Source organism: Passer montanus, unplaced genomic scaffold, assembly GCF_014805655.1.
Source record: "Passer montanus isolate IOZ18808 unplaced genomic scaffold, ASM1480565v1 scaffold103, whole genome shotgun sequence".
Taxonomy (NCBI): Eukaryota; Metazoa; Chordata; class Aves; order Passeriformes; family Passeridae; genus Passer; species Passer montanus.
This window is the reverse complement of record NW_024356838.1, coordinates 1,313,646-1,341,531: the sequence shown is the minus strand read 5'-3', so window position 1 is coordinate 1,341,531 and position 27,886 is coordinate 1,313,646. Positions and strand designations below refer to the sequence as shown.

The following is a 27,886-nucleotide window of genomic DNA, read 5'->3' as shown; positions in this document are numbered from 1 at the left end:
AGGCGCCAAATTAGTTATGTTTACTTCAATCATCTGTGAATATGTGCTGTTGTATTCCATTGCAATTACATGACAAATTCGCAGTGCTGGCTCAGTGTTTCCGAGCCGCGCGGAGCTCCTTGTCCTGATTCAGGTACACGGTGCATCAGGCTGCCTGCTGAGGAGGGCAGCTGGAGCACAGAGCAAGAGCTGAGCCTCAAAGACCATTTTTCTGCTTGCCTCAGTTTGGGATTCAAACCCAAGCCTGCGACTGCATCTGCAGTTAAGGCACAGCTTGTGGAAATGTGCACATCCTCCTTTTCATCTCCTGTTGCAACTGTTAATATTGCTGTGATAGTTGATGTGGGGTGACACCCAAGGACTGAGTGCAGCTTTCCTGAAGTTCCTCACCCATGAGCTGCAGCCTTCTTTCCAGGACCCATGGGGTGGGGGAAAGAGAGATTCCCACTCGCCCCTCTCTTTTTTTTCCTTTTCTTCTCTCTGTTTTCTCTCTGAGTGTAAGGTTTGACCATTACTGAAGTTCTAAGTGGCAGTATTTTTGTTAGCAGCAGGAATGTCTACAAGCCGCTTGCTCCAGCAGAGGTGAGGACTAAAGAAGATGAGAACGTTCATCAGCAGTGTAACAAGTCAGAGGAAAGAACCTTGCCTCCCTGTGCCTGGTCTGGCTGCAGCATTTGCTTGAAGCAGGAGTTAATTTGACCACGTACATTCCTTTTCTTTTTCCTTCAGTTCCAATCTAGGCTTGCAAAATACAAGTTATTCCAATATAAGTTAAGAAAGGGACTAACATCTAACAGAGATTAAGTTTTTGCTGAGAAATAATAGTTATAAGCAGGACATTCTGGAACCATAAGGGCCCCTATATATCCCCACAAAATATCCAGAATGCAAGAAGATTTTTCCATATTCATTAACATTGAACCCCTTCCATGACTATGATATTAATTTTATATAAAACATTTTTAAGTAATAATGGATGTGAAGGGGATTTCCGTTTCCTCCTTTTTACAAGGGTACTTTACAGATTTCAAACACTCATTAAACAATGTCTGCTCTAATACATCTAATACATCAGATGCAATTGCTGAACAGATGTGATTGCTGTAGTAAAAGTTTGTTAGAGATTTTTTACACAAAACCTGTGAGCCTCTGGGTTCATTGCTGGATGATCTGCGAATTACAAGGATGGTTTCTTGCATTTTTATACCTTCATTTGCAATTCTTATTTAATGACAGTAAGGATTCTTTTAGCAAAACATTTAAGCATATATGAGGCTTCTTTTATGTAGTTAACTGGAACTAATACCCTCTACTGATGTTATGTATATACTTCAGTATTTTGCACAACTAATAATCAGAAATACATACCTGTGAAGTAACATCTAATTTTTTTTTCAGTTTTGAGATTTGTGATGTTCTGAGAGCCTGCACTGAACTTAGTATCGAGAGTATTTTTTAAATCCTATCTTGTTTTGTTTCGTTTCACAAATACTACGTTTTCTCAATTTTTTTTCTTTTTCTTTTCCTTCATTCTCCTGGAGTTTGTTTCAGTTTCGATATAACAGAAAAATTTTTCTGAGTACTAAGTAGGTGGGGACATTCCAAGAGATAACTGAAAGAAAGAATAGTAGGAAATCTTAATTAATTGTACTTATTTTGTACAAATGAAGTAACTGAGTAACACAGCAGGAACTAGGTGGGAAAAGAACAATAGTGTGAGCACACAATATGAAGTATTTGGAACAAGCAAGGAGTTTGAGAATTTAGCTAGTATTGGAAGTCATAGGACATGCAAAGAGGTTAAATGCCTGCAAATATGCCTGCTATAAAATATCTTACAGTTCTGTTACTTTTAATTATCAGGGCATCTGCAGACTACATTCAGTAGTGTCTGGAAGAATTAATGGCTTGTGAAAGTGTAGTCACTTGAGTGATCTTGCTAACTTTTTCCAGGTGCTGGTGAGGAAATGTTTGCAAAGGCATTAGAGGGGTGTTCAGCATACTGAGAGATTGGCTGTAATTCAAAGTGTAAGAAACTGACTTTTGGAAAGACATATTGGAAGGGAAATGAGAACATTTATCATGTGATTTTGAGAGGACTGGAAAAAGTCCCAAGAGCAATTATGGTGATAGGAAATGTGAGACCTGTCAGTGTAGGAGTCTTTATAGAAAATAAAAGCAGTTTTGAAGTTACCCTCTGATTGACTGGGAAGACAAAATAAACATGTAAAGGAAAAGTGGGTGTGCTGAAGCTAGTATATGAAGGTGCAGGTGATTTCATAATTAAGAAGAAAGATAGTCAAACTGACCTACTGAAAGTAAGATGAAAAACTAATTACCAGAAAGAAGAATTTCAAAATAACTCCTAATTTACTGATAGCTGAAAAGAAGTTGAAAGAGGAGAGTGCAGGTACTTAAGAGATGATACTGCTAGAAAGGTTCAGAAGTTTAATATCCTGCTGTGACTTTAAATGCTAGCACTTGTAATTGTTCTACCACAGGAGAATAGTCAGTGTTTTGTATTTTACATAGTTGTAAAGACAGAATGTCAGAACAAGTTACCTTATTCAGCTCATTGTCATCATTGTTCTAGGTTATTGTTGTTTGCATGGACAAAAGTGCCCAACAGTTGCAGAGAACCAGAGGATGCTGGGCCCATAATAACCAAGAAGGAAGTATAGACATGTGATAGTAAAGGAGGAAATATTTTAAGTTCCTTTGAGTCTGAGAACAGTTTTGTCTATCTGGAGATCTAGATGCTTGTGAGAGTATTGTGCAGAGTGCTTTGCACAGCTGGGCTTCCCTAGTTTTGACCTCACCAAAGTAACTTGGGGCATTTGCCATTGCAGTACTGCAAAACTTCTTGGCAGAGGGGGAACTTCCCAATGGTGTATTTCTCTTTGGAGCTATCTTCTCATAAGGTACAGGGTTTTTACATTTGTGCTCATTAGATATTTATACTGTGACTACCTATTCTGCACTGCATCAAAGGAGACCAGTGACATACTTGGAAGGCATTTGCACAACATCAGACTGGCCAAAAGTAGAAGAACAAAAGGAAATTATTGTACATAAAATTATGTATGTTGTAAACATGTTAAAAGGCAGGCTCTTATTTTTGTCATTGTATAACATATCCTATTGTTCATGGGACATCTAGCTGGCAATGACTGGTACCACAACTAGTTGCAGCAGAAGAGTCTAATGTGAGCAAAGTTTTGCTTCATAGCCTAGGTTCATCTGAGTTTGAACATGGAGGTAATAGTAATCACAGAATCATTAGGGTTGGAAAATATCTCCAAGATGAAATCTAACCTTTGAATATTCTGATGCTTTTGAAACCTCCTGAGCATATACTTTTGTGTATTTATTGTAATCTTTTTATGGTAAAAAATATAAAGTTATCTGATATTAAACAGGCCAAATTTCAGTACTTTTTCCCTGTTGTAACTACAAGTGTTACATCACACAAAATTGCCCACAGTTGGGAATCACTGTTGAATCTAAATTCTGCATGAGGTTTTTCTCTCCATAGTCCAACTGTTGAAGCCCAGAGGATCCTGTGCTGTGGAGGAGCTCACAGCAGGCACTGCTGGCTGCTTGGCTTTGGGCACCTGGGTTCTCCACAGGTGCTGGGCTGTTATCTGTGAGTCCCTCCTCATCCAATCTTCATTAATCTCAGATTTATTATTTTATAAGATGGTCTGTAGCAGAAGAGTTCTTTATCAGGCCCATTTCTAAAAAATAAGTGCTTTCTTTGTGTAACCGAAGGACTCCACAGGTGTGCTGTTCCACAGTCTGCTCAGGGGTGTAATTTCCCTTGAGTTGTCTGGAATTTAGGTTCACTTATTATTGCAAAACTTGGGAACTGCTGTCAAGGGAAATTGCTGTGAGGATCTTGGTCTTGCTTGGTGTTCTTTCCCTGTAGAAGTGGTTGTGGGTGTAGGAAATGGGACAAAATGGGTGTTACTTCTCATGTAAAAAAGTTTAGAAGCTGGATATGGCCTGGAGCTGTTTTTTTCTGTAGCTCTGTTATTATATCTTCTTTTTTTAGTCTGTAATCTCAAAGCATTTCCTCACAATCATGAGGATATTACAGCAATTCCTATTAGTAACAGGATTTAAAAACCTTCTCCTCCCTTGCAGCTTATTCAGAGGATAATAGATGTACTGAATTCAATTTGTGTGTTTATATTGTACCTAGGCCAACATGCTTGATGTAGATCACCAAAACATGAAAGACAACTGCCACTGGTTAATTTATTGGTGTTTTCTACCCACATCTCTGGAGCACCTCAACTTTATTAACTTTGATTTCCTAAGTTAAGCACCTGAATTTTTAGAGTAATGAACATTCCTTACTACTTTAATTAAGGAAATGACAGTGTTCAGGAACTTTAATTGTGGCTAAATGAGACAAAGTGCAGGTACAAAGAGTCTCCTTTATAGTCCAACCCCTAACTTGTTACCACAATCTATTTATCTCTTCTGATATAGAAACAGGTTTCCTGGGGGGAAAAAACATATGTGGGATCATACAAACATACAAACTTCAATTATCTTCTTTCCCATTTTATAGCATGTGGATTTGCAACCTTAATAGCAGTTTTAACTAAAATATCTCATTGCATAAATTGCTTCGTAGCATGCCATACTGACAGAGGCTGGGAATGCAGCTCCAGCACACCAGCCATGCTGTTGAGATGCAATGTAGGTGCATTTAGGATTTTCCTGGTCACGTGCAAGCAAGAGCTGAGACAGGTTTATTTGCTCTGAAGGATTGATGGAGGGTGTGAATGGTATATACACCATACTTGGATAATAATTCCATTTGGAAATAACTGAAGTTTTTGGTTAAAAAAAATTAAAAGTAAAAATTCACAGAGTTGTGAGTGTTTTAAGGAACATCTTAAAATAAGGAATGCCAATTATATGTTTTTGGATGCAGGATATTAAAAATTATTTTGTAAGGGTAGCATTTATACCATGACATCTACTGGGGACTTTGCTATGACCAGTCTGTGTTTCATGAAATTTGCTAAAATACTGGTGAAATAGTTTTAAACGCCAACAAGGTTGAATGAGCAAGAACTGTAAAACACATTTTCAGCTGTATTTGTAAAATATGGATGTACACAGGCATGTGTGTAGTAAGTGTGTGTAGTAAATGGTCATGATTCAAAGTTTAACAGAAAAAAATCAAAAATATCAAAAGGGACATCAAGTGTTTTCAGATTTTATCTAGATCGTGATTCTGTAGTGATTGTTAAGGATGTTGGTAATATGGAAAATTCACACAATCAAATGGTGTTAAGAGTGCAGACAATTTCAAAATAATCTAAATTGCCAGAAGTTACCTCAAAGCCAAAAAGCCTTTATAGGAAAAATACAGTAACTCCCATCCAAGCTCTTCATCTCATGAACTGTAGAGATAATGAGTGAGGACTGGTGAGGCTCTGTATTTTCTGATAAATTTCTTTTTTTTTTTAATTTTTTTTTTTTTAGGAAGTGTGGAGGTCCGAAACTCGGATCAGTGCGGTGATGCAGGAGTGCAGGTCTAAGTGGATTTCATGCTGTTGCAACCTGCACTTTGAAAACTATTTCCTGACATGTCAGGAAAAAAACAATATGCTAAGCAAATTAAGTGATTCTTGAGGAATTCTTATTTCACATCTTTATTTAAGAATGCATATTTTACAAGAAAAAAAAAAATCTGAGGTAATTTGAAGTTCTTCTAAGATCTTTGGCATGACCTGGAAGGGCAGTACTTCCTAAACATCTATTCTCCAGGTTTCTTAGAAACCTGATTCAGTCTCTTTTTATCCAAGAGAGAAAATGGGCTAGAACAGAGATATGCCTTGGAAGGGACCCTGAGAAGGATTTTGTTTAATCAAATGATGTCAATACAGATTTGACTATGTAATTTTTTTTTGTTTCTACATATAGCTATTGATGTGGGAGTTTCTAAGAAAGTGTTTTGATCAATAGTCATCTTCACTAGAACAAGTTTGGAAGTACAAAGCACTTCCATTTTATTAACAGTATTTGATCTGTGACTAATTGCTTTTATCCTGTGAAGCTGTGTTTCTGTAAATGTATCTTTATGGTTTTAATGAGTGTTTTTAAAGTCTATAACTAACCCTATAGCTGTACGAACAAATTCTTCAAGAACTAGAAGATGAGTTTAGTTCAGTGGTTGAATTTTCCTTTTTTTTGGTGTACTTTTAAGGCTTTTAATTATTCCTGTAGGATCTCAGAAACATGAGGTATCCCACAGGGAAATGAGAAGACAGGTTCTTATCTCAAGAAAGCTGACACCAGGCTCTAGTTTGGCAGTGGTCAGTAACAGTGGTCAGTTTGGACAGACTTCACAGCTGGATGAAAGTTTAATTTCAGTGACAGATTTACAAACAGGATGTAGGGACTGTAATGAGATGAGCTGCATTAAAGCAAATCTTTTAGCATTTAGCATCAGTAGCTAGGTTTTAAAAAACAGGAAACTGTTTCAGGGTGGAGACTGCAGAAGCACCTAATGTTCTTTAACATAATTGTGTGAATGCCTGTGTTTCTGTAACCACGGGTTTCTGTACATAGTTGGGGTTTATTCTTTCAGATGGAAGGCCCTCCCTCTCTTTGCTCCCTAAAAGGCTGCATGTGAAAAAATTTAGAGGGGAACTTCCACTGACCTATTGCATTGTGCTGTTTCTTCCTAGCAAAGGCTGCTTTTCTCGGCAGTCATTCATAATTTTGAAGTCCTTCCAAAGGAAGACAAGGCTCTTTGAATTGGTCCAAAAGCAGGAAAATTCAATGGCTAGTGCTAATCCTTGCCAATAGTTTTCTGAAGTTATTGCAAATTATGAACTTTCAATACCTGATTGGTGGCACAATTTACAGGCCCCTCATTAGGAAAGACTCATGGATGTTTGTATGGCCAAATAATTCTGGTCACACATTTCTCCATAGAGAAGCAAGTAAGAAATTTTAGTGTCTCTCAAGTGCCCCAGGGATTCACGTGAAAACAGAGGTGGGACCCCCCCCCCCCCCAAATTTTTTTTTTTTGGATGCTTTACTACATAACAATGGTGATAGACATTTATAAATATATGACTAGAATATAAACTAAAAGACCCCCAACTATATAATATAATCCAAAATAGAATGTTTTACACAAGGAAAAAAGTCAGCCAGAATGTTGAAAGCAATTGGGTACCTGCATCAGGGAGATAAATTCTGTATTATGTTGGAGAACACATGACAGTTACATCAAAATCAAAAGAAGAGATGGGTGAATATTTATTGGTTTTCAATTAAAAATATTTTTCAACCATTTTTCAATAAAACTGAAATTGAGAATGACTTCCATAATTGTTTGTATATGGATTTTATGGGCCCTGTAGGGAATACAGTACTTTTGAAAATTGATGTAATTCAGCATATAGTTACATTAGTTCGACATTTGAGTTGCTTAGAAGGATTCCAATACAGAGGAATACAGAGGCATTTTCTCTCCTTTTGCTACTACAGATAAGTCTTAAACTTTCCTGTGTAGTTCATTTACAGAGTTTTCAATTTCCTCGGAGCTTATTAGACAAGTCAAATGACAGTTTCCATCAGAAAGAGTAGTCCTTGGCCTCTACTTGTATGCATGCAAATAACTTGGTGATATTGGCATTCACCCACAAACTGAGAAAACATTTTTAAATTGACTGAGATTTAAATATATCTGAGATGATTTAAGCTATAAATTCCCTGTTGTGTGGAGAATAGGACTAATAAATTAATTGTCAACATGAGTCTTAATCCTGATAAAATAGGTGCAGACATAGCATTTTTGTGGCACCAGAAAAGAAATTTGTGTTTATGTACCTTTTATGAAGGTAGCATACAAAAGACATTTTCAAGAGTAATCTGCAGTATATAACATAAATCACTAACCAAACCTTAAATTCCTTTTTAAAAAAATTGTCTTTTTATCTGCCTTTCTATAACCTATTTCAATTAAAGGTCAAATGTAAAGGTCACAGACTAAATACAGGCAGTTCGGATATTACAAATATCACAACATGGATGAAATGAGGAAGATTACTTTTTTAATCGAAAGATTGGCATGAACTGTGATTTAATAAGTGAGAATTCCTCTCATTTCCAGGTAATGTTTTGTATTTCCTTGATTTAAGTATGTTGTGATTCCTGAAACTGATATGATCTGATTATATGATAATTTGTAGGGGGAAAACTTTTGGGAAGTTTCTTCCTGTCTTCAGAGATAAAATGTTCAAATTAGACAAATTTATATGCACAACTATTTGCCAGTCTTTGTATGCATTGTTCATTCTGAATGGGTTTTGACTTTTAAAACAATTTTGTGGTTTTTTACTGTTGAAAGAATAATGCAGTAAAGTGAGACAAGCTAAAGAAGGAAGTCATACCTCAAGTAAGGAGACATAATCTCAGCAAATAAGGACATTATTTAAAGAATTGCATGGTGAACTTTGCCAGTTGTGAGCAGTCTTCATCTTCTGCTGAAGCCACTGCTGTTGACTGTTGCTGTAAGTTAGACATTGGACCTACAGCAAAGGCAAATGTGGGAAATCATCTGTTCCTCAGGCAGATTTTGCCAGAGCACACTCTAGTCTTGCATTTCTGTTCTGAGAATGATGGGTGTCTGTCCAGGTGGCCAGCTTTGGCAGGATGATAAATCAATGTTCTTTCTTCTCTGTCCCAGAGGAAGTGTGGAGGAGGGAAAATGTCTTCCTTCCAGAGGATATTTGCCTTTGCCATAGTGATAGAAAAAGCTGATGAATAAATCAGCCAGAAAAAAACAATCAAAACAAAAAAACAGAAGGGTCAGAAAACTTATGGCAAAGGAAAAAACAGTGAGAATACTGTATATGTCAGGACTCTGGTTGCCATTTCATAAACAACCTTCTTCCTATTTTTGTGTAATTTACTTTAACATCCTGTTTCTTTCTTTATCCCATGTGTGACTTCGGGATTTTGAAATGGGCTGAAACCTTAGAAAGGTTTTGTTTATTGTGTATTGGGAGAAGGTGGAGTCTTCTCTGCTGAAATCCGGAAATGTTTAAAGAGAGATAATTGATGCTACTATAATGAAAAATGCCAACTTCTCCTCCCAGGAGGAGAATTGAAAGAAATACCACAGAAAGAAAAGCTATTTTGATTATATGTATTAGAGATTTATTATTTAATATATTTTGTTTGAAACAACTTTGCATTTTGAGATCAGTTTTGACATGATTTTCCAGCTGTTGTACAAGGCCAACTTCCACTCTTCAAGTAAAGATATGTATTCTTGTAATAAAATTTGCAAATTTTTGTGCTGTGGCAAAGACTGCCTTCTGAACTACATCCATGCTTTGCCCTTGAGCCCTGGGCTGAGCAGCCCAGCATAGCAGGAGCTCTATAAATTATCATGTTCCTTGTGACTTCAGTTACACCAATCTGTGCTTGCAAAGAAGCAAGCAAAGCAGCTCCCAGCCTTTCAGTAATTCCAGTTTGCAATGATAGTAAATGTGGTGCTTTCAGGGTTAAAAAATCATTTAGTAAGTCATTACACAGCTGAAGAGGACAAGGCAAAATCTGATAGTGTATCTTGAAGATTCTCTGTTTGTGTCCCTTGGGCTTTAGACGAGGCCAGAATGCAAACCTAAGTAAGAAGGTGATATGATTAATTTGGGAAAATCTTACGTTTACAGGTGGGTGCCAACAGGCAGCTCTGTGGCACTTGTAGTGCAGAGTCAGCAGATGGTGACACAGCCAAACTGTGGTAACACAACTGAGATGGCCTGGGAGCAGTGCACTGGCAGGCAGCAACAGCTGTGGGGCAGCTCAAAACTTTGACAGAGGCTCTGTGCAATGCTGGGATGCTAGAAGAGCTCAGTTGATAAAGTTCAGTGGCATTCTAGATTCAGAAATGACAGAGATTATTTTGAAGTTGCAGGAGAAAAAGGTTTTGCAGTAGTAGTGCAAGAGGAGAGTAAAGCAGCAGAGCTGGTTTTAGAGTGGCAGAACAAAGCAGGTGATTTCTAGTTCTAATTGCAATAGTGTTGGTTAATACTATTAATTTCTATTTTGCTGTGCTCTTCAGGATAAATTTTAAAAGGCTGTGAGCTTTAGAAATACATCTGTAAATTTGTATTTCCAAATCTCTTAGATATTTCTCGAATTTCCTTTGCTCATAGGATTTTTCTTGTATTGAATTCTGCTCCCAAACACACAGACTCAATGCAGGGACCATTTCTGAGTCCATGTGTAAGCAACTGTATCACTTGTGCTTCCACCATTCTCAAGATTTTATCATTTAATCTGCTCTTGGCCTGTGTCAGGGATGGGATTCTGGCTTGAAAAAATTCTGCCTCATCCACTGTAGGTATATTCTGTCCATCTCCATCTCCTTGTAACAACTACACTCATGAGCATATCCAAACAGAATTTCAGTCCCAAAAGACTGGGGGGACTTCAGTCCCCAAAAATGGAATGGGAGTGAGATCTCAGGTACTAGCCAGCCTCTGGACTACTTTCCATGATTCTTACCAAAGTTTAGAGCAATATTGCATTAACTAGAAAAACATTCTTTCTCCTGCAAAAGCAGACTTTTCTATCAAATGCTTTGGTGTACAGTTGTGTTTCTTTTAATATATGCTGGAAAAGATAATAAGCAAATGGTTCTAAATGTGAGGGAAAAACAGCAGCAGCACTTAATTATGAAAAAATTTCCTTTTAGCAAAAGAAATTAAAAAATGTAACCTCTGGTCCAAAACTTGTAATATGTTTTATAATATGTGGAAATAATAAAAAGAGAATAGGAATATTCTCTATGATATTTTTATCTTAACTCTATGTGCTAGCACCATTTCTCCTTTCATTTGAGCTACTTCATAAGAAAAAATTTTTCCTGAAATACATGAGATACTGAAGCAAGTCTATTTAATAATGTTTTTTAGAATTTTTGTTAATACCTACTTCCCGTTTACCATTTTTTTTCTGGTTTTTGTTCTTTTATCTATTTGCATTGTTTGTTGTGTTTTGTGGAGCAGTTGTAAATGATTCCTGGTTTTTCAAGAAAGATTTTAAGTTTTAGCATAGAAAGAACTTATAATATTTAAAAGAAATAGTTTTAACACTCTTTCAAATAGCCTCTTAATATGTGGACCCTGGAATTTTTACAAATGAATTTGTGACAGTCTGACATTCATGCATACCTTGACTAGTAAGTTTCTCAGTGAAGAACCTGTGAAATTTATCTCTGTGTAAAGCACTGTTACACTGGCAGAAATGGCAGATTTCATTTCTCTTTAACAGCAAGATTTTAAAGCTGCCTTGGGCTCCTTCCTGCATATTCATATGGGAAGCATCAAGCTGCTCTCACCGTTACTGAACACTTCTGTGTGTTGTAAACCCAGATGTGACAATCCAGGCCACACTCGCTTTCCCTGCAGGCTCTTGACATTCCATGAGCTCCAGAGATCTCTCTGAATAATGCTGAGGCCTTGCTTTTGAGACACAGCCAGCAATTACAGCCAAGGTGAAGCTGAAGTTCCAATCACACATCAACTTAGGCTTGCACAGCGTTTAACCCTCGGTCACTTTAAGGAGTTACTATGTAATTGTGGCAACTGATGTCACTCCATAATCATGAGATTACCAAGAAGTCACAGACAACTTCTCATTTGGTTTTATGCCCTATTTCTTCTAATTAGATCCCGACAGGATTTCCAGTTATTCACAATGTTTCGCTTTACAGCTCTGTGCCAGAAAAGTGCTATTTGCACTCAAGTCCCGTAGGTAACTGTGTTTGCCAGTCAAAACACTAATGTGGTTGTCTGAGTTTTTGCTTTAATTTTCTGTCTAAAACAGCCTTGGAAGGATAAACTGAATCTTAAATGGCACACTATAGAAATCCTTATGAAAATGGCTTAGTGCCATAATATGAAATGCATTCATTGAAACATTAGATTTTGTTAGGAAGAGTAAGAAAATAAAGGATCATGGTAAGTTTAAAGGTGATTCACAAAACCAAAGCTAACCTCAGAAGGAATGTTGTGCAGGATTGTTGTCTCCTTATTTATTCATCTTTACAATCATCTGTAGCTTTAGTCTAAATTAGTAGCATTTACCAACTGTATAATCCCTTTAAAAACTTAGAAAGCAGTTGTTTCTATTATTAAAAAAGGAATATGGTGAGCTAGTAAGAACTAGTAAATAGTGCAGATTAATTTAGTAATTGCTTTCTTCCTGGGTAGTTATGGAGTTTTGAACATATACACTGCTTAATTTTCAATCTTGTGATAAATTTCTCTTAATTCTTGTAATCATTCTGTACTATAGACTTGACCTGAAAATTTGTCCTCCTTTAAGTTAAATGTGCAAATCTTGTTGTAATCTTTAAATAAAATTATTTATTTATTAATTTTCCAATTAATGAATTAGAAAAAGAAATTTAAAATAAATATTCCCATTAATAAATACAATATGCAGGATAAAGTGAAACATTTTTTCTTAAATTGTATGAGATCCTAAATTGTTGATAGACTATATTTGCTATGTAACAGCACATTTTGTGAACCATGAGCTACCGCAAGATCCATATGCTGACCTTAGAAGTAGCATGAAAATCTCTTCATGCCACAAAAATTCAGTAGTCATGACACAAGACAGCCAAGAGTGCAAGAAAAGCAAAGTCAGCAGCTGGATCTTGGTGCCATAGCAGGAGAATCAGTATAATAGAATGTAATAATAAATCACTTATAGGCTGATGGGTTTATATCAAGCACTCATTAATAGAGAATTCCTAGAACGCATTTCTGTTTAATGTGAGACGTTTGTACTACATTCATTCGAGTAATATTGGAGACTTGATATAAGATGATTTGCTTAAAATCTTAATGAATTCACCCTCCTACATCTTGGGAAGTTCCTGTGCCTGGAGCCTGATGGTCTTGCAGATCCAAGCCACCATGCTGCTGATATCCTGAGTACTGAAAGGCACTACAGAGGTAAGATCAATCTCGAGCTCATGAGCCTATGAGAACTTAACTGGTTGATACTTGATCCACAAAAGGATTCAATGCTGCCTATGAAACATTTGTGCCTTCTTTGTCTGTTGAAAACTGTGGGTTGCACAAAATTGTTCCCTTTCCCATTAGGATGTCCCAGCTTCCAAGTGAAAGCCCTGGCAGTAGGTGCATGGTCATCTCACTTAGTCAATGGTTATTTCATTCAGCTGCAAGTGAACCATGTAGGTTAGCCTAGAGCTGAGCTGTTGAAAGAAGGCTGCCAATATCCATTCCTCATAGTGTGGAGCTAACTGTAGTAAGAAATTAAGTCAAACAGTGCAAAATTTTTCCAGCCAAGAGGCTCATTAAACCATCTGTTACTTATAATTTGGTATTCACATACAGTTCTTGGGAAATTTCAGGAGAGATCCTTGGCTGAGAAGTATCAGAATGTTGGAAGTCAGGTATTTCTCATACTAATTCAGTACAGACTTTCATCCTGACTGAGAGCAATTTCAAACATGTGACACATTTCTCAAGTTGCCTCTCTTATCACTAGAGTGTAACATGGTCTGTGATAAAGGTGACACAACTATGAAAGTCATTCTTGCTCAGTTGTCTGTATCAGACTACAAGGGCTGGGGCTTTGATGCCTAGCCAAGTAATTGTCTAGGAAGGGGAAATAAATTCCAGTAACTCTCATCTTTCTTACCCTTGCCTGTTGAGAAAAATTCAGCTGCTTATGGTTTTTATCACTTAGCCACTCCTACTTTGCTATATTAATTTTGTGGAAGTGTTAATAACAAACAAAGCAGTTAAGATGATACCTAACTGTTTGGGGGGGAAAAAGGAAAGAGATAAATAGTCCAAGTGACAAAACAGCATGTTTTTTATTTAGGGTAGAGCACATTCCAGAGACAAAAGCAAGGTGCCAGTCCTTTAATAGAGTTGCAGCTAGTTTCAAGCATTACTTGATTTATCAGTATGTGTACAGACACACAAACATACATATTTTGCTAGTACAAAATGCTTTCTCTTGAATACTTGTCATTTTGGCTTGATGGAAGTGAAAATTGGTTCATTCCCAGGTGCTTCTATTTGGAAGGTCAGTTTCTTCAGGACTTCCAGTCCACTTCCAGGGAGGGGAAGGTAACAAAATCTAGGTAAAAGAAAGATTTAATTTGTGTGTATCTTAAAAAAATAAACTGAGGAATTTCTGTATTTCTTACCTATATGGAAGATTTAAAAATTATGAATCTGGAATCCTGCAAAGTTAAGTAATTGGATTACTTTCTGACATCTGTGTAGTATTTCTACCTGTTAGTGAGCCAGCCCACTGAGGGACAACAAAGATAACATTTCTATAACACAAGGCAGCACCCAGCCGAGTACAGTATTTCAGAATATGAACCATTGTAAGAGAAGAAAAAAGAATATATTCTGGAAGATAAGTTGAAGGATAGTCCATTAGTAGCAGTGCAGTTTTCAGTAGCCTGTGTAGGAGAATCGAAGTTCTGCATTTCTTGCAGGTGAGATGGTCTGTTATGGATCTTGCTTTCATCATTCCCCTTTTTCTTTCTTGGTCCATAGGGACATCCATGTACCTCATGACTGCAGAGCAGGAAGGAGGATGTGGCAAACAGGCAAGGGACTGATGAACAAGGGTATTGCAGAGCTGCTGCTGGTGAGTAATAAGAAAACTTGGTCAAAAAGTTCTCCACCACTGTCTTGATACACTTCTTCAGACCATATGAAATACTGGCCTTAATAAAGTACAAAACAAGATTTAATGGTATTAGAATTTCCTGTGGAACATTGGGGGAATTAAATAACTTGCTCATATTCCTTCTTAAATGTTTTCATCTGACTTTACCTTGCCATATCCTAAGTTCTAGCTATCATCTGCATGTTGACCCAAAGCCTACTCTATTTTTTCACTCTGTCCATTTTGAATGAGTTTTGTTGGGTTTTTTTTGTTTTTGTTGTGAGAACAAATTATTTTGACATGCCTTGGTATATACAGATCAAAATAAAAGTGAATCTGAAGTCTTACTTCAGAATTCCCAAAGAGATTTTGAATACTTCAAGTCTCATATTTGAATTTGACTCTTGTTATACCCTAGATAATATTTCAGAGGGAAACTTCTTTCTACCTGTGTCACTGTGAAGATAACAGGAGCACAGCTATCCAAACTAATAAAGTTTGGCTTGAAATACAGCATTTGGCACTTAAAGTATGTGGATTTCAACACTATCCAACAGTTTCATTTTTAGATCCAGCACCACTAAACTCATACTTTCAGTTTTTTAGAAATAAAGTTTGGAATTTCCACAGCATGTTTTTTTTCCAGTAACAGAAGACTAAGATAAAAAATAGGGGCTTTTTTCTCTAGTGGCTTTTATTTATTATTGGATAAAATTTTTGTTCTTTCTGTGAAGTGAACAATGCCTCTAAATTGAAGAAAATAATAAATTAGCTATTCTGTGGTCTGTGCATGTCATCACACTTCTGTATTATTTTATTTGGCACCTTTGTGGATTCTGGTTGCCTTCAGACTAACCAGACAGGAAGTGTCCTAACTGAGAAGCTAGTGCTGAGAAAGATAATGGAGGAAGTAGATGCATTTATTTTTACATATGGTATTTAAGAAATTCCAGAAAAGGAAAAGAAGCAGATGATAAAACTTTCTTAAGATTTTTCTTTTTCTTCTTGCAATAGATGACAAGTGAGATGTGGAGTACAATTGTGAGGTGTGATGTGGGTTACAGGGTAATGCGTTGGTGTTCTTTTTGTAGTTAGGTACAAAGTTACAATTCCTGAAACAGACACAACCCTTTAAATAGATGTGCATGTAGATCTCATCTTCCCATCCGGAGATGAAAATTATAGGGAGTCAGTGATGCTCTCCTCCCCCTCTTGGGGCTATACAGAGATTGTATTATTGTCAGGTGGTGACAAAGCAGGTGGAGGGAGTCAGGAGAAGCAAAGTTTTGGGGCAGCTTTGGGAACCAAAAATCCAGGTGCTCTGAGGAAGGAGACAGTGTATAACCCATAGAGCAGGCTATTGAAGTTACTGAGAACTGAAACTGTTGAGGCTGGCAGATAATTTCCTACTGTATTAGCCATGTCTTCATACATGTCCTCCAGCTTTATGTTTTTGCAGTTACTTTATCAAGATATGACCATATTAAAGGTACTACCTTGCATGTGGTGCCTGAAGGGCATTCCTTCTTTGCTGATGAGAGTTTTCTCTCCGAGGTTAGTTCTCATTTGAGTTACAGCACAGTCCTCTGGTTCTTTTTCTTTAGGCACAATCATCCTGCAGAGGTATCAGACACTCTTTGCGTGGGGTGGAAGCTTTTCATCCCAGATGCTTCTGTAAAGCATCCAAAACTCTGAGGCTTTCTTCACTCAGACCCCCAGTGCATATCCCAAGAATATCTTTCCTGAGATGTGTGAGGGCTGCAGTTTGAATGGTGGACCTAAGTATGGACTTGCTGTAACACCTCTGATATGAGGCTAAAGAACTGCTGAGTCAGACTTTGCTGCATCCTATCAGTGGGATGTCAGATCAGATGAGTTTCCTTCTACCTTCTTTTTTCTTAAATTTCCTCTGTCAAAAGGATAGAGGAAATTTCTTTCTCTTCGCCATAGTTCCTTGGCCATAAATCACAAAAGCAGTGGTGAAGGTTTTAAGAGTCCAGTTTCTGCAAAAGGCTAGCTTTTCAGTTTTCCTCTAATAGCTTCCATAAGACAGGAGGAAAAAATGCAGGAAAAGGTATATAAGCATTGGATAACTAATATGTTGGATAACGTGCATTTTTTTCAAATAATTCATTAAGATTTCAAGAACTTGTTATCTCTTTTTCTTAGAGGAAGCTAATAAATGCATCATATAGGTATTTAATAGGATTGCAGAAGTAGGAGTTAAAGCAAATGATTAGCACAGTTCTGAAATGGTTTATTTTCTTAAATTCCAGATAAATCTGATGTAAATTTTAGTTTCCTGAAGGACACTTGTGTTTTCTTAAGCCAGGCCAAAAATTGTGTTCAGAATTTCCAAACTCTCTTTTGCAACACATAATTGCTTTATCTTTGTTTGTCCATTAAAGCCTTAGAAGTCTCTTTTGATTACTAGATGTATTGAAAAACATGTAGTTACATCCCAGTGCTTAATTCCTTTAATCTTTTTTGCCTTTAGTAATATTCTTGTAATACTTGTTTCATTCCAGACCTTATTACACTCTGCATGTGTCAAGATTTCTTCCAGTTGGTACTATAATACTTATCTCACTGTGGATGTAGATGCATCCTCTATTTTACCCCCAGCATCCTCCTCTGTGCTGTTTGAATAAAAAACTAGATTATCTGAACTCTCAAGGTCAAGTGCTAAAACTTGTCAGCTGATCTCTCTTTGTTTCCAGCTAGAACAGACAGTTCTGAAAATAACCCTACTTGGTGCCCATCTTCCTATTTTGAGCTTGATGCTGAGGGTAGTAGGAGCAAGAGTAATGTACATATTCTGTTTAAAGTACATAGAAGGCTTACATTTGAAGTTGTGTAAAGAGAAAGTTTTTGAAAACTTTTTAGATTTTTAGAAGATTTGTACTTCCTTTAGTAATATTTGTTGGCTAACTCTGCTCTTACCTCAACTGTCTGAGTCTGATGACTCAGTGTAGTAGTCCCTCTGGTAAGGATCCAGCTCCAGTAAAGTTAATGGCAGCTGCCCAGTTTAATTTACTGAGACCAGGATCAGAGTTATTTCCTATTTCATGTTATCTGATTAAGGACTTGATTAAAACTTTTCCAGTATGCAGATATTTTCTCCTATGTTTAATTTTTTTTCTGTTTAGAAACTGATTTCCCAGAAACAAGGAAATAGTACCCTTTTTCGCTTAGCTTCTGATGATTATTTAAGCAGTCCAAGCAGAAGAGTTTCATTTCTTGCTTTTCTCTGACTATGATTTAAAAGTTATTTGCAACTTAAGTGAGAGAGTACACTTTCCTTCAAGACCATTTTCTCTGCATTAAAATCCCATTGTGTAGATGTGTTATTTCCTATCCTGGCTAGCTCTTGGATTTTTTTGATTTGATAGCAGTACTTCCAGAACAGTACTCTGCTTGCATTTTGTGATACTTAAGAGTGTTTTATTCTTCCTCCTCCTCTTTCTCCACCTCTGTCTTTGCCTTTTCCTCATCCTCTTTCTCCTCCTCTAACAAAAAAAATATGATGGTGATAATAAAAATAAAATATTATGGTAGAATCTACTGTAGCAATTTCATTGAATTTTAGAAAAATATGATGGTGATAATAAAAATAAAATATTATGGTAGAATCTACTGTAGCAATTTAATTTTTAGTGACTTTTGGTTAGGCATTTCTAGATGCTTCAGATTTCCCTGTTTTATTGTCTTCTGAGTAATTCTTGGATTGTCTTGGAGTGGATTTTTCATTTGTTTTTGTGATGATGATGATGATGATTATTAATATTATTATTATTATCAATATAAACCCCAGCTCCCTCAGCTGCTCCTCAGAGCTGTGCTGCAGCCCCTTCCCTGAGGTGATGGCCCACAGCAGGCACAGCTCTCGAGTGTGGCCTCACCAGTGCCCAGCACAAGGGCACAATCCCTGCCCTGCTCCTGCTGGCCACACTATTCCTGACACGGGCCATCCTGGGCACAGCTGGCTCATGTTCAGCTCCTGTCAGTCGGCATCCTCAGGTCCTTTTGCCCTGGGGAGTTTTCCAGCCACTCTTCCCCAAGCCTGTAGTGCTGTATGGGGTTGTGAGCTAAGAACAGGACCTGGCACTTCACAGTATTGAACCTCATCCCATTGGCCTCAGCCAATCTATCCAGCCTGTCCAGATCCCTCTGTAGTACCTGAATTACTTAAGTAGTTGAATAAATAAACAACTGAGACTTAGAAACCTTTATCCATTTTTGCATTCATAGCATTTTCCAACTGAAAATTAAACACTGAAAACGTTACTTTTTTCCCTAACATCACTGCCATATTAACCAGCATGAGTTGTCCTCAGAAATATTCCAAGCTGGATTTGTATATCCACTGCAAAGTGGCATTGGGAATATTAATTAATTCCATTAATTTGAAGAGTATCAGCCTGACTCAAGCTGATTAAGTCAGATCTCCAGACTTCTGTTATCTGATGTATTCCTTCATTTTTAGAGATCAAAAATACTTAGGAACATGACTAACAACACCTCTGAAACTGGTAGCACAGTTTTCAAAGGAAATACTGAGTCATGTAATGTTATTTACAGAGCTGAGCATTGTTGGAATTGTTCTGAAGACTCAATCCCACAAAAATATTTTCATTAAAAACAAATTTGAATAACTTTTTTATCTGAGATATAGTTGCTTTCAATTACTTGGACTTACGCATGTTCTTTCGTTTTATCATTTGTTTGCAGGATCAGATCTGAAACAGATTTTTTCAAATGCAATAGGCACTGTATTTGCAAGCGTTACTATTTATTTTCCTGGGCTGTCACAAAAGCAGCAGAGGGCGCTGAGCCAACGGACACCGCCTGATATGGGTCTCTTCCTCCTTGCTCTGGATTTTCCCGTCCAGGGATTTCCCACTCTGCACCAAGGAGAGCCTTTATAAAGAGCAAGCTGGAGCTCTTGGAATAAACTGTGGCAGAGCAGCAAGATCTCACAGTGCTTCTTCACAGAAAATAGAAAGTAAACTTTTGAATTTACTTTCTTTATCTAGTAACAGCAATTATAAATGTTTAAAGAGATGGGAAGAACAAGCCAGGCTGTGCTAGTAATTTTGTGTGTGTTAAGAACTGGTAAGTTGGGGAAGGTAGGGGTTGGTGGTGCTTGGTTTATTTTTTAAAACTTTGTTAAATGTAAACTGACCTAAAATTTACTGTTTGATCTTTATTTCTCTTTTCTCCAGTTACCTTTTCATTTCAGTGAATACAACTGTCAATTAAGTAGTTCTGTCAAAATGTCAGGAAGCTTTTTTTGACATTTACTTTGAGCTTTTCTATGCTCTGCAATGACTCAGTCATTTTGCTATTGAGTTTGCTAAAAGACAGTCTAGGAGACAACTGCAGTATATCACTGAATGCTTGATTTTTTTACTGTCATTCCTGACAGTAGCAGGCAAGTTTGGAACTAAATGTCCTGTTGAAAGTATTTCTGCTGTTGTCTTTGCTATCTTCCTGCTACGTCTCCCCTCAAATGTTACGAAGTTTTAGAACCAAATCCACCTGACAAAAAAGTTCTATTGTGCTAATACATTTATTTAAATTTTGTTGATGCAATTTTATATATGAAAACTGGCAGTCATCTGAGTGTGTGTTGTCTTTGACAATAGCCATGTTTATGGGGTGTTTTGGATATGTAAACCACTGTATGAGCTTTATCAGTTTAACTTCCACACAACCATAAAGAAATGAAGCATAAAGTCCTCATGTCACAGTAGAATATGAGAAGAAATAGGAAGATAAAAGTTGAGAAAGCTGCTGAATTGATGTGTGTTTTCCCTTTTGTAGTTAAAGCTTTTGAAATGGAAATTATACCTGCTGAGAGAATTGTGGCACAGATTGGAGGCACACTCGTACTCACATGCAATACTACTGGCTGTGCATCACCAAGTTTTTCCTGGAGAACACAGATGGACAGCCCCCTTGGAGGAAAAGTCAGCAGCCACAGGACATATTCTACATTGACTATGAATCCAGTTAGCATTGTGAATTCTCATTCTTATCTTTGTACTGTCATATGTGATGAGGGAGGGAAAAAGGAGAAGAGTGTCAAAGTTGAACTTTACTGTAAGTAAAAATGTAAAATTCTCTTTAAATAGTACATATTGATAGAAAACTCACTAATTGTTTTAGATATTGTGGTTATCAGTTAACTTTTAATTCTAGCATAATGAGTGTTATAGCTCAACATATACTTCCTTCTGAGATTCCTTTATATGCCTGTTCAGGACCCTTTCTTAGCCCTTTTCTGCTTTCTGCATTGAAGATTGTATATACTAGCATTATTTATTCTTGGTTTTGGTAATTCTTAAAAGCCAAAGCATGCATTGCTTTAATGCATTCCTAGAGCTGGGGAAATAAAAATCAAAGCCTTTGTAGTTTGCAGGAGAATAATTCAGATGTCTAAACCTACCAGCACAGCAAACAGGATAGCACTAGTGTATGGATTGCTCTGAATGGCTATAGTTAAGCAGCTGTATCACTGCCTAGGTGCCATGCTGAATTTTACTAATCCTTTGTGATAATTTTTCAACAATTATACAAATAAACTTCCTGTTAGTATATGTACTGCTGATAAAGGATCTGTAGGTCTTCAGATCAAGATGTGTCTTGTAATAATGTTGATAGAATGTCACGATTCTGAGCACCTCTAAACTCAAGATATTTGGTGTCTGGATCTTGCTCTTCTGTTGACCCTACTGTTCTTCTCTGCTAGTCTAAAGAAATTGATTTTATTCTTTTAGCTTTCCCCAGTGATCCTATCATTGAGATCAGCCCATCCTTAGTTGCTGGAAAACCAGCCACTGTCACCTGTAAAATTCCTGATGTGTATCCTTCTGATCACCTGGAAGTTCTGCTAAAGAAAGATGAACACGTTCTTCATGAGAAATATTTTTTGGAAGATGACAGCACAAATACAGAGACCAAAACTGTGACATATACATTTCATCCCACGGCTGAAGATGCTGGGAAAGAGATTACCTGTGTGGCCAGATTACCAATTGCTGATATGGATTTTGAACCCAAAGAAAGAACATCTTCTCAGAAACTTAATGCAAATTGTAAGTATTTTTGTACAAGGGCTTTTGCTAGTTCAGCTTTCAAAGCTGCAAGCAAAACATCTTAATAATTCTGGAAAAATGGTCCCACTGTGCTACTGGGATACATATTTTTCTTTTTTTTCTTGATATTATGTGACATGTACTTCTGGAAAAGCTAGTGTTAGAGATGTGCATGTCATTATTTATTTACATACTGATCTTGTCTTCCTTTTGTTTTCTTACAGTTGGTCCACAAAATACTGTCATTACTGCATCTCCAGACAGCTCACCAATGGAAGGAGACTCTCTGAACCTCACTTGTGTGACTCAGAGTAACCCACCAGCACAAATAGTTTGGAGTAAATATTTGGCTGAAGAAAGCATTCAGCGTCTGATAAAAAACAATGTTCTTTCTATTCCCCGTGTCCATTTCAATGATTCAGGACGGTACATCTGTGAAGTAATTAATCTGGTAACTAACAAAACAGAGAAAGCAACTGTGGACATTATTATACAAGGTACAAGTCTATTTGAATTTCACTTGTATTATCCAGTATCTAACTGGTACCTAACTGGTCTGACCTCTGTTAGATTGGAGGATGCTGAAACACTGAAAATTAGGAAAATATGGGGCTTTCCTTGTTACATATTCAGGATTCAGCTTCAATTTGAGGCTGTTCCTCATGTCCTGTAGTTTTTCTTTCTATATTTAATTTTCAGCTAATTCTCTCAGTACTGCTGTTGTACTTTTACATTTCAATACATTTCCCACAATACTACACTAAAAGTCAGAAAAGAGTCTAAGAAAGTGCTGGGGACACACACACTGTTATTTCTGTGAAATGTGCATACCAGTTTCACAGGGACATCACAGTCTCCTTCTTTGAACTAATAGTTTTAGTCATTAGCATTACATTTAATAGGCATTTAATGGTAAAACTGTTTTGGACATAATAATATTATTGTTGTTGTAATATCTTGTGATTGATTGATTGATTGATATTGACTGCTACTGCTTTGACAGACCCAAAAGTCTTAGATTGAGGCTGGGGTCAAAACCAAAATAAACAGATCCTTGAGCAAGCAATTCTTGCTTTCTTAAAACCTTTTCCATCTTTGGTACCTTTGCATTGCTCTAACAGCCTTTTCTTTTGTCATGCAGGTGCTCCAGTCATTACAAAACTGTCAATTGAACCTTCTGCAACAGTTCAGGAAGGAGAAAATGTTTCTATACAATGTTCTGCTGAAAGTAACCCTCCTCCCAAGATTATTTTAAGGAGAAAATTTGATAATGCAAATGCAGGGCATTACAGTGCCAGGAGTATTCTTCTTCCATCTGTGATGTTCCAAAATGGAGGAGACTATGAATGTGTAGCACAAAATAAGTATGGGAACAGTAAAAGTGAAATCACGCTTAATGTGAAATGTAAGTATGTGTAAAGTTTTCCCAGTCACTCAAAAATAATTAGTAAGTTCTTCAGTGATTAAATATAACCATCAAATTAAATGAAACCCTGTGAGAACAAAGAATCATCATAGTCCTCTGCCTTTCCCAAAGAAAGGAGCAGTACTGATGAACAAAACAAAGTCACAAAATCATTAATGTGATGACAGTCTTTAGTGGAGATCTGAATGAGTGAGAAACTGATCTCCACAGTTAGAAGTATTTGGTTAGAATGTCTAGGCTATGGAGGGTTTGTACAGAAACTCTGATACCATGTGCTTTACTTTTGTTTTGAGAATGAAAAAGAAATTAGCTTTGGGAGGGTGAGAATCTAGTATCCAATAAGACGTGTTGGATTCATCTCTAAAAAATCCAGTGATGATTAACTATAGGACTCTTCCTTTCAGATGGACCAAAGAATACAATGATCACTGTTTTCCCTACTGCTGCTCTTAAAGAAGGAGAAACTGTAACAATGAAATGTACTAGTTCTGGTAATCCAGCTCCTGTGATCTCCTGGAACAAAAAGAAGGCCACCGGGGAGTCTGAGAAAATTTCAGAAAATGCAACTATAACTATACGGAACTTGAAAAGCCAAGATCTGGGGCTTTATGAATGTGAAGCCTATAATCAATTTGGCAAGGAAGAAAAAGCTGTGAAGTTATATGTTCAAGGTTTGTAGAACAAGACGGAAAACAAGTTTTTTGGTTTATGTATTTTAGGTCCAGATCTTCTTTTTTAAGAATGAGGTAATTGTGTCTTTGATGTCAATGGAGTTAAAAGGTGGCCCTAATGTCACTAAGTGATTTAGGAAGCTTTAAACAATGAAGTGTGAAGTCTGCCTTAATACAGATAGATTATGAAAAGTTCTTAAGTCGGTGGGGCTTCCGTCACGCCTTCCAACTGCCAAGTGTATGTGTGAGGTAAAGAAGGTGTGCAGTACCTGGGAGGAAATATCTTTCCAAGCAGGCCTATCAGTGGATATATGCATAGGAAAGATTCAAGGAGACAGTAAATGCTGAAGCTGCTCTATAGAAGCAGTTTCTTGCTTCTTCCCTAAGCTTCAACTCTGTTTCCTGCTCTTACAAGCTGCATTTAAGCTACAAGAAATGCTGATTCCCCAACTTACATGGAATAAGCGAAGTTTCATTTTCAGTAGTAATCAGACTTCTCTGCTTTAGCTCTGCTGCTTCTGCCTATTGCATAGCAACAGTGTCTTGCTTAGGGATCACTTCTGCCACGAATTCAGCTCTCTTCCCTGTTCTTTACTATTTTTATAACTGCACCAAAAAATACACTTTTGATTTCCCCTTCCAGCAAAGCGAAACAAGGACGAAGTGTTACTACTCCTTGCATATCTGCAGATGTTACATCTCTTAGGACTAGCCTGTAAAGGAAAGTTGGTGATGGGTTCACAACCCTTGAAACAGTAGATAGAAATATACCACAGACAGGGCTCAGCTAAGGGATGCAGGAAAATACACATGCATACTGTTAATGAACCGGGGGAGCAGTCTCAGCACATAGCACTTATGTCAAAGGTTAGTTAATATAACTGCTGTGCAGAGCTCATACTAGGATTTGTCTTACACAGAGTGATCTCTTCAGTTTCATTAACAATGGTCTTTAAAAAATCTGACATGATTTGCATTGGCTCTTATCATATGTGATAGGGTCTTAATGCAAATGAAAACTTCTGTCCAAAATAGCAGATGCATAAAATAATTGCTGCTTCAAATTTTTTTGTATTTCTACTTCATCTTTTGAAAACAGGATATAAAATTGCAGAACCTTGTGGGAAAAAAAATGCAGCTCTAGGACTCCTTCCTCTGCTTTTTCTATTGTTCTTCTGTTGAAAGAGTACATCAGCCTCTGGGTTTGTTGGTCTGTGCCCTTTCATGAACTCAAACAAATAAACCATGGATTTGAAATAAGAAAAGAAAAAGAGACTCCATATAATGGAAAAATTATGCAACATACTCTGTCAATTGATAAAATGTTCTTTTTGCCAGCTGCTGTTGGCTTCAGTGGTGAAGGATAGCTGGTGACAGAGCAGTATGGGCTAAAGGTCTAAAGCTACGGGCTCAGCTACTACAGTGGGCCCATTAACTGGATTCATATTTTGCATGTAAAAGCTGCTGATGCCTCATGAGTTTTGCTTCTGTTTGTTGCTAAATCCTACCTTGAATTTCTTTTCAGTTCCTCTCCAAAATATTACTGTATTAATATATCTGTCAGAAAATGTTAAAGAAGTAGAAAATATCACTGTTACATGTAGCAGATACACCCTCAGAGATGGTCCTGAAAAAAAGCCCATCAGGAGAAATCATTCTGCCGTCAGTGAATGGAAACTTTATACTCTGCAGTGTCACCAAAAATTATACAAGCATATACGCCCTTCATATTTTCAGTAAGGTTGGAACAGCATTACAGAGATTGAGATAACTGTTGTAGGTAGCTGGTTCTATTGCCTTAAACCTATTTTTTTTGTGCATTTTAGTGAAATTTCTGTCAAGGTGAGCACAACTGCTTTATAGCTGATCCTTGTCTGGAAGTACTGTGGTTAACCTGAAAAAAAACCCTCACCCAAAATCAAACCAAACAACCTGGTCAGAATAAGCTGTATTTTAACCTCCTTTCAGTGTGGCTGTCATTGTCTCTCTTAGATGAGTTGGTGTGGTAGCTTTAAGGATAGGGCCACAACAGGCGATTCTCAGCTGCATTTCTGTCCACATGCTTGGACAATGAGACTAATCCAGAGAAGGTTGTGTTTCACAGAAAATCTAAATATTGAGCTTTTAAAATATGGTCTTCCCCTTGAAGAATGAATTTCAGGAGGTTGAAATGTACCCAAATGTTTGCTGGATATAATATGTGATATTCCTCTTGTATTCTTTGTGAATTTCATGGTATTCCTCTTTATAGATGATATCAGATAGGTTCGAACTTGCATAGCAAATTCAAGACCGAGACAGTGGCTAGGAATTAAAACGTGTAATATGAAGGTCTAAAGAAAAAAAGTAAAGGAAATCTCAAAAAGTATGCTTTGTGCATGAAAACAGAAATATGTTCCAAATGAAGGTCATGAATAACACTGTTTTTACAGTGATGCACATGTATCTGATTCAAAGAATATTTACACATTTTTTTCTCCTTTTGTCTCCATTTTCAGCAAGATTGGAAGAACCAGATCAGATGATACCACTGATTATTGCATTCTCATCTGTAGCAGCAGTAGCAGTACCTGCAGTTGCAATTTTGATCTACGTGTCAAGACAAGCAAAAATCAATGGATCCTACAGTCTTGTAAAAGCACTCAGGTTGAAAGTTTGATCATGTGAATATAAGTCTTTAGTTGATAATAAGCACATTTATTTATTGCTGTGACTGGTTCTACTCTTCTGTAACATGGTAACAAACAAGTGACTTAAGAACAGTACCATGTAATAGCAAATGGGCTTATTTTCATGTTTTGATAAGTGTTTTGGTATTTAAATTAAAGGAAGAGCTAGAATCCTGACCTAGAAATTGGTAAATCATTCATCTGTGTTGAAGCATTCTGAACAAAGAGTTCTGTGAAGAACTAGGTTTGTACATAGTGTATAATTTGTGTTATAAATATGTTCAACTAAATATCAGTTTGTAAAACTGAAGTCTTATTGCAACTGTACAGAGAAATTTTGTTAATTCAAATATATACATCAATATTGCTTGAGCTGATCAGGTGATTTTTATTTTGTATTACTCTGCAGCATGAATGTTTTTTAATATAATTTATCTGGTTGTGGTAATTTTTGGAAAATGTTCTCTTTTCACTGATATTGCCATAAACTCTGTACCTTCAGTGAAGTTACATAATCACTGGGCTATGCATTTCTAACAAATTTAAACTAATTTAAGCCTTTGAGGCTCATTTGCAAAACTTTTAATTGTAAATATTATTCAAAAAATGTCTGGGGTTATAATCCTGTAAGTTCTAGTACTGCTAAGGTATTCTTGCTGGCTTCAATCATTCTCAGATCAATGTCAGAATTCCGTTATTTTGTGATGAGCCAAATCAGACTTTCTTGTAAAATATAATGGCATTGTAAATATGCTTTACAGATTTCCACTGCAAAATAAAACTACCAGTAGATTTCTTTGACTAAATCCCCCTAGTGATGGTTGTTTAAGATAATGCCAGAATGCACATTACTCTGGAAGGAAACTGTCCTTGGCAGCAGCAGTTGTGGGTGTCACAATGGGAAAGACACAAACAAGGCCCCCAGCCTCAAGGCACAGGCGGGGACACAGGCAAAGTCTGTGCACCTCGGCGATGGTGAGTGAGTTGTTGCCTGAAGAAATGCCCTTCCCAAGCTCCTCACTGTGAAAATCTAAACCACATGCTTGACAATTTCCCTTTTAACAGGGAGCCAGTGTCTGCATGCTTCACTCTGGTTGGCACCTCTTTCACCACACACTTTCCAGAGCTGGCAAAATGGCTGTGAAAATAGTGAACTTCTGGTGCAGAAGCCAAGATGGAGGGAAGGAGAGGTGGAAGAGGTAGTATTCCTCTTTACCTCCCTTCTCCTGACTGGCAGTGGTGCTTTGACTGATCTGGGTGCTGATATTCAGCACCGAAGGCAAAGTTGTGGGAGGTGCA

General features: G+C 37.1%; 1 protein-coding gene across 1 annotated transcript in view; it reads left to right on the top strand.

Annotated features, from left to right (window-relative positions):
- The window catches only part of VCAM1 (vascular cell adhesion molecule 1), a 42,207-nt gene extending 14,814 nt beyond the window's left edge, over positions 1-27,393 (top strand). The window contains exons 1-8 of the mRNA XM_039718094.1: positions 13,810-14,700; positions 19,453-19,836; positions 20,548-20,826; positions 21,504-21,821; positions 22,046-22,318; positions 22,963-23,226; positions 23,652-23,918; positions 26,417-27,393. Of these exons, the coding sequence (XP_039574028.1) occupies positions 19,773-19,836; positions 20,548-20,826; positions 21,504-21,821; positions 22,046-22,318; positions 22,963-23,226; positions 23,652-23,918; positions 26,417-26,577 (1,626 nt within the window). The 5' untranslated portion in view covers positions 13,810-14,700; positions 19,453-19,772 and the 3' untranslated portion in view covers positions 26,578-27,393. Of the gene's footprint in view, positions 14,701-19,452; positions 19,837-20,547; positions 20,827-21,503; positions 21,822-22,045; positions 22,319-22,962; positions 23,227-23,651; positions 23,919-26,416 lie in introns of the transcript that reaches the window.
- The last annotated feature ends 493 nt before the right edge of the window (positions 27,394-27,886 follow it).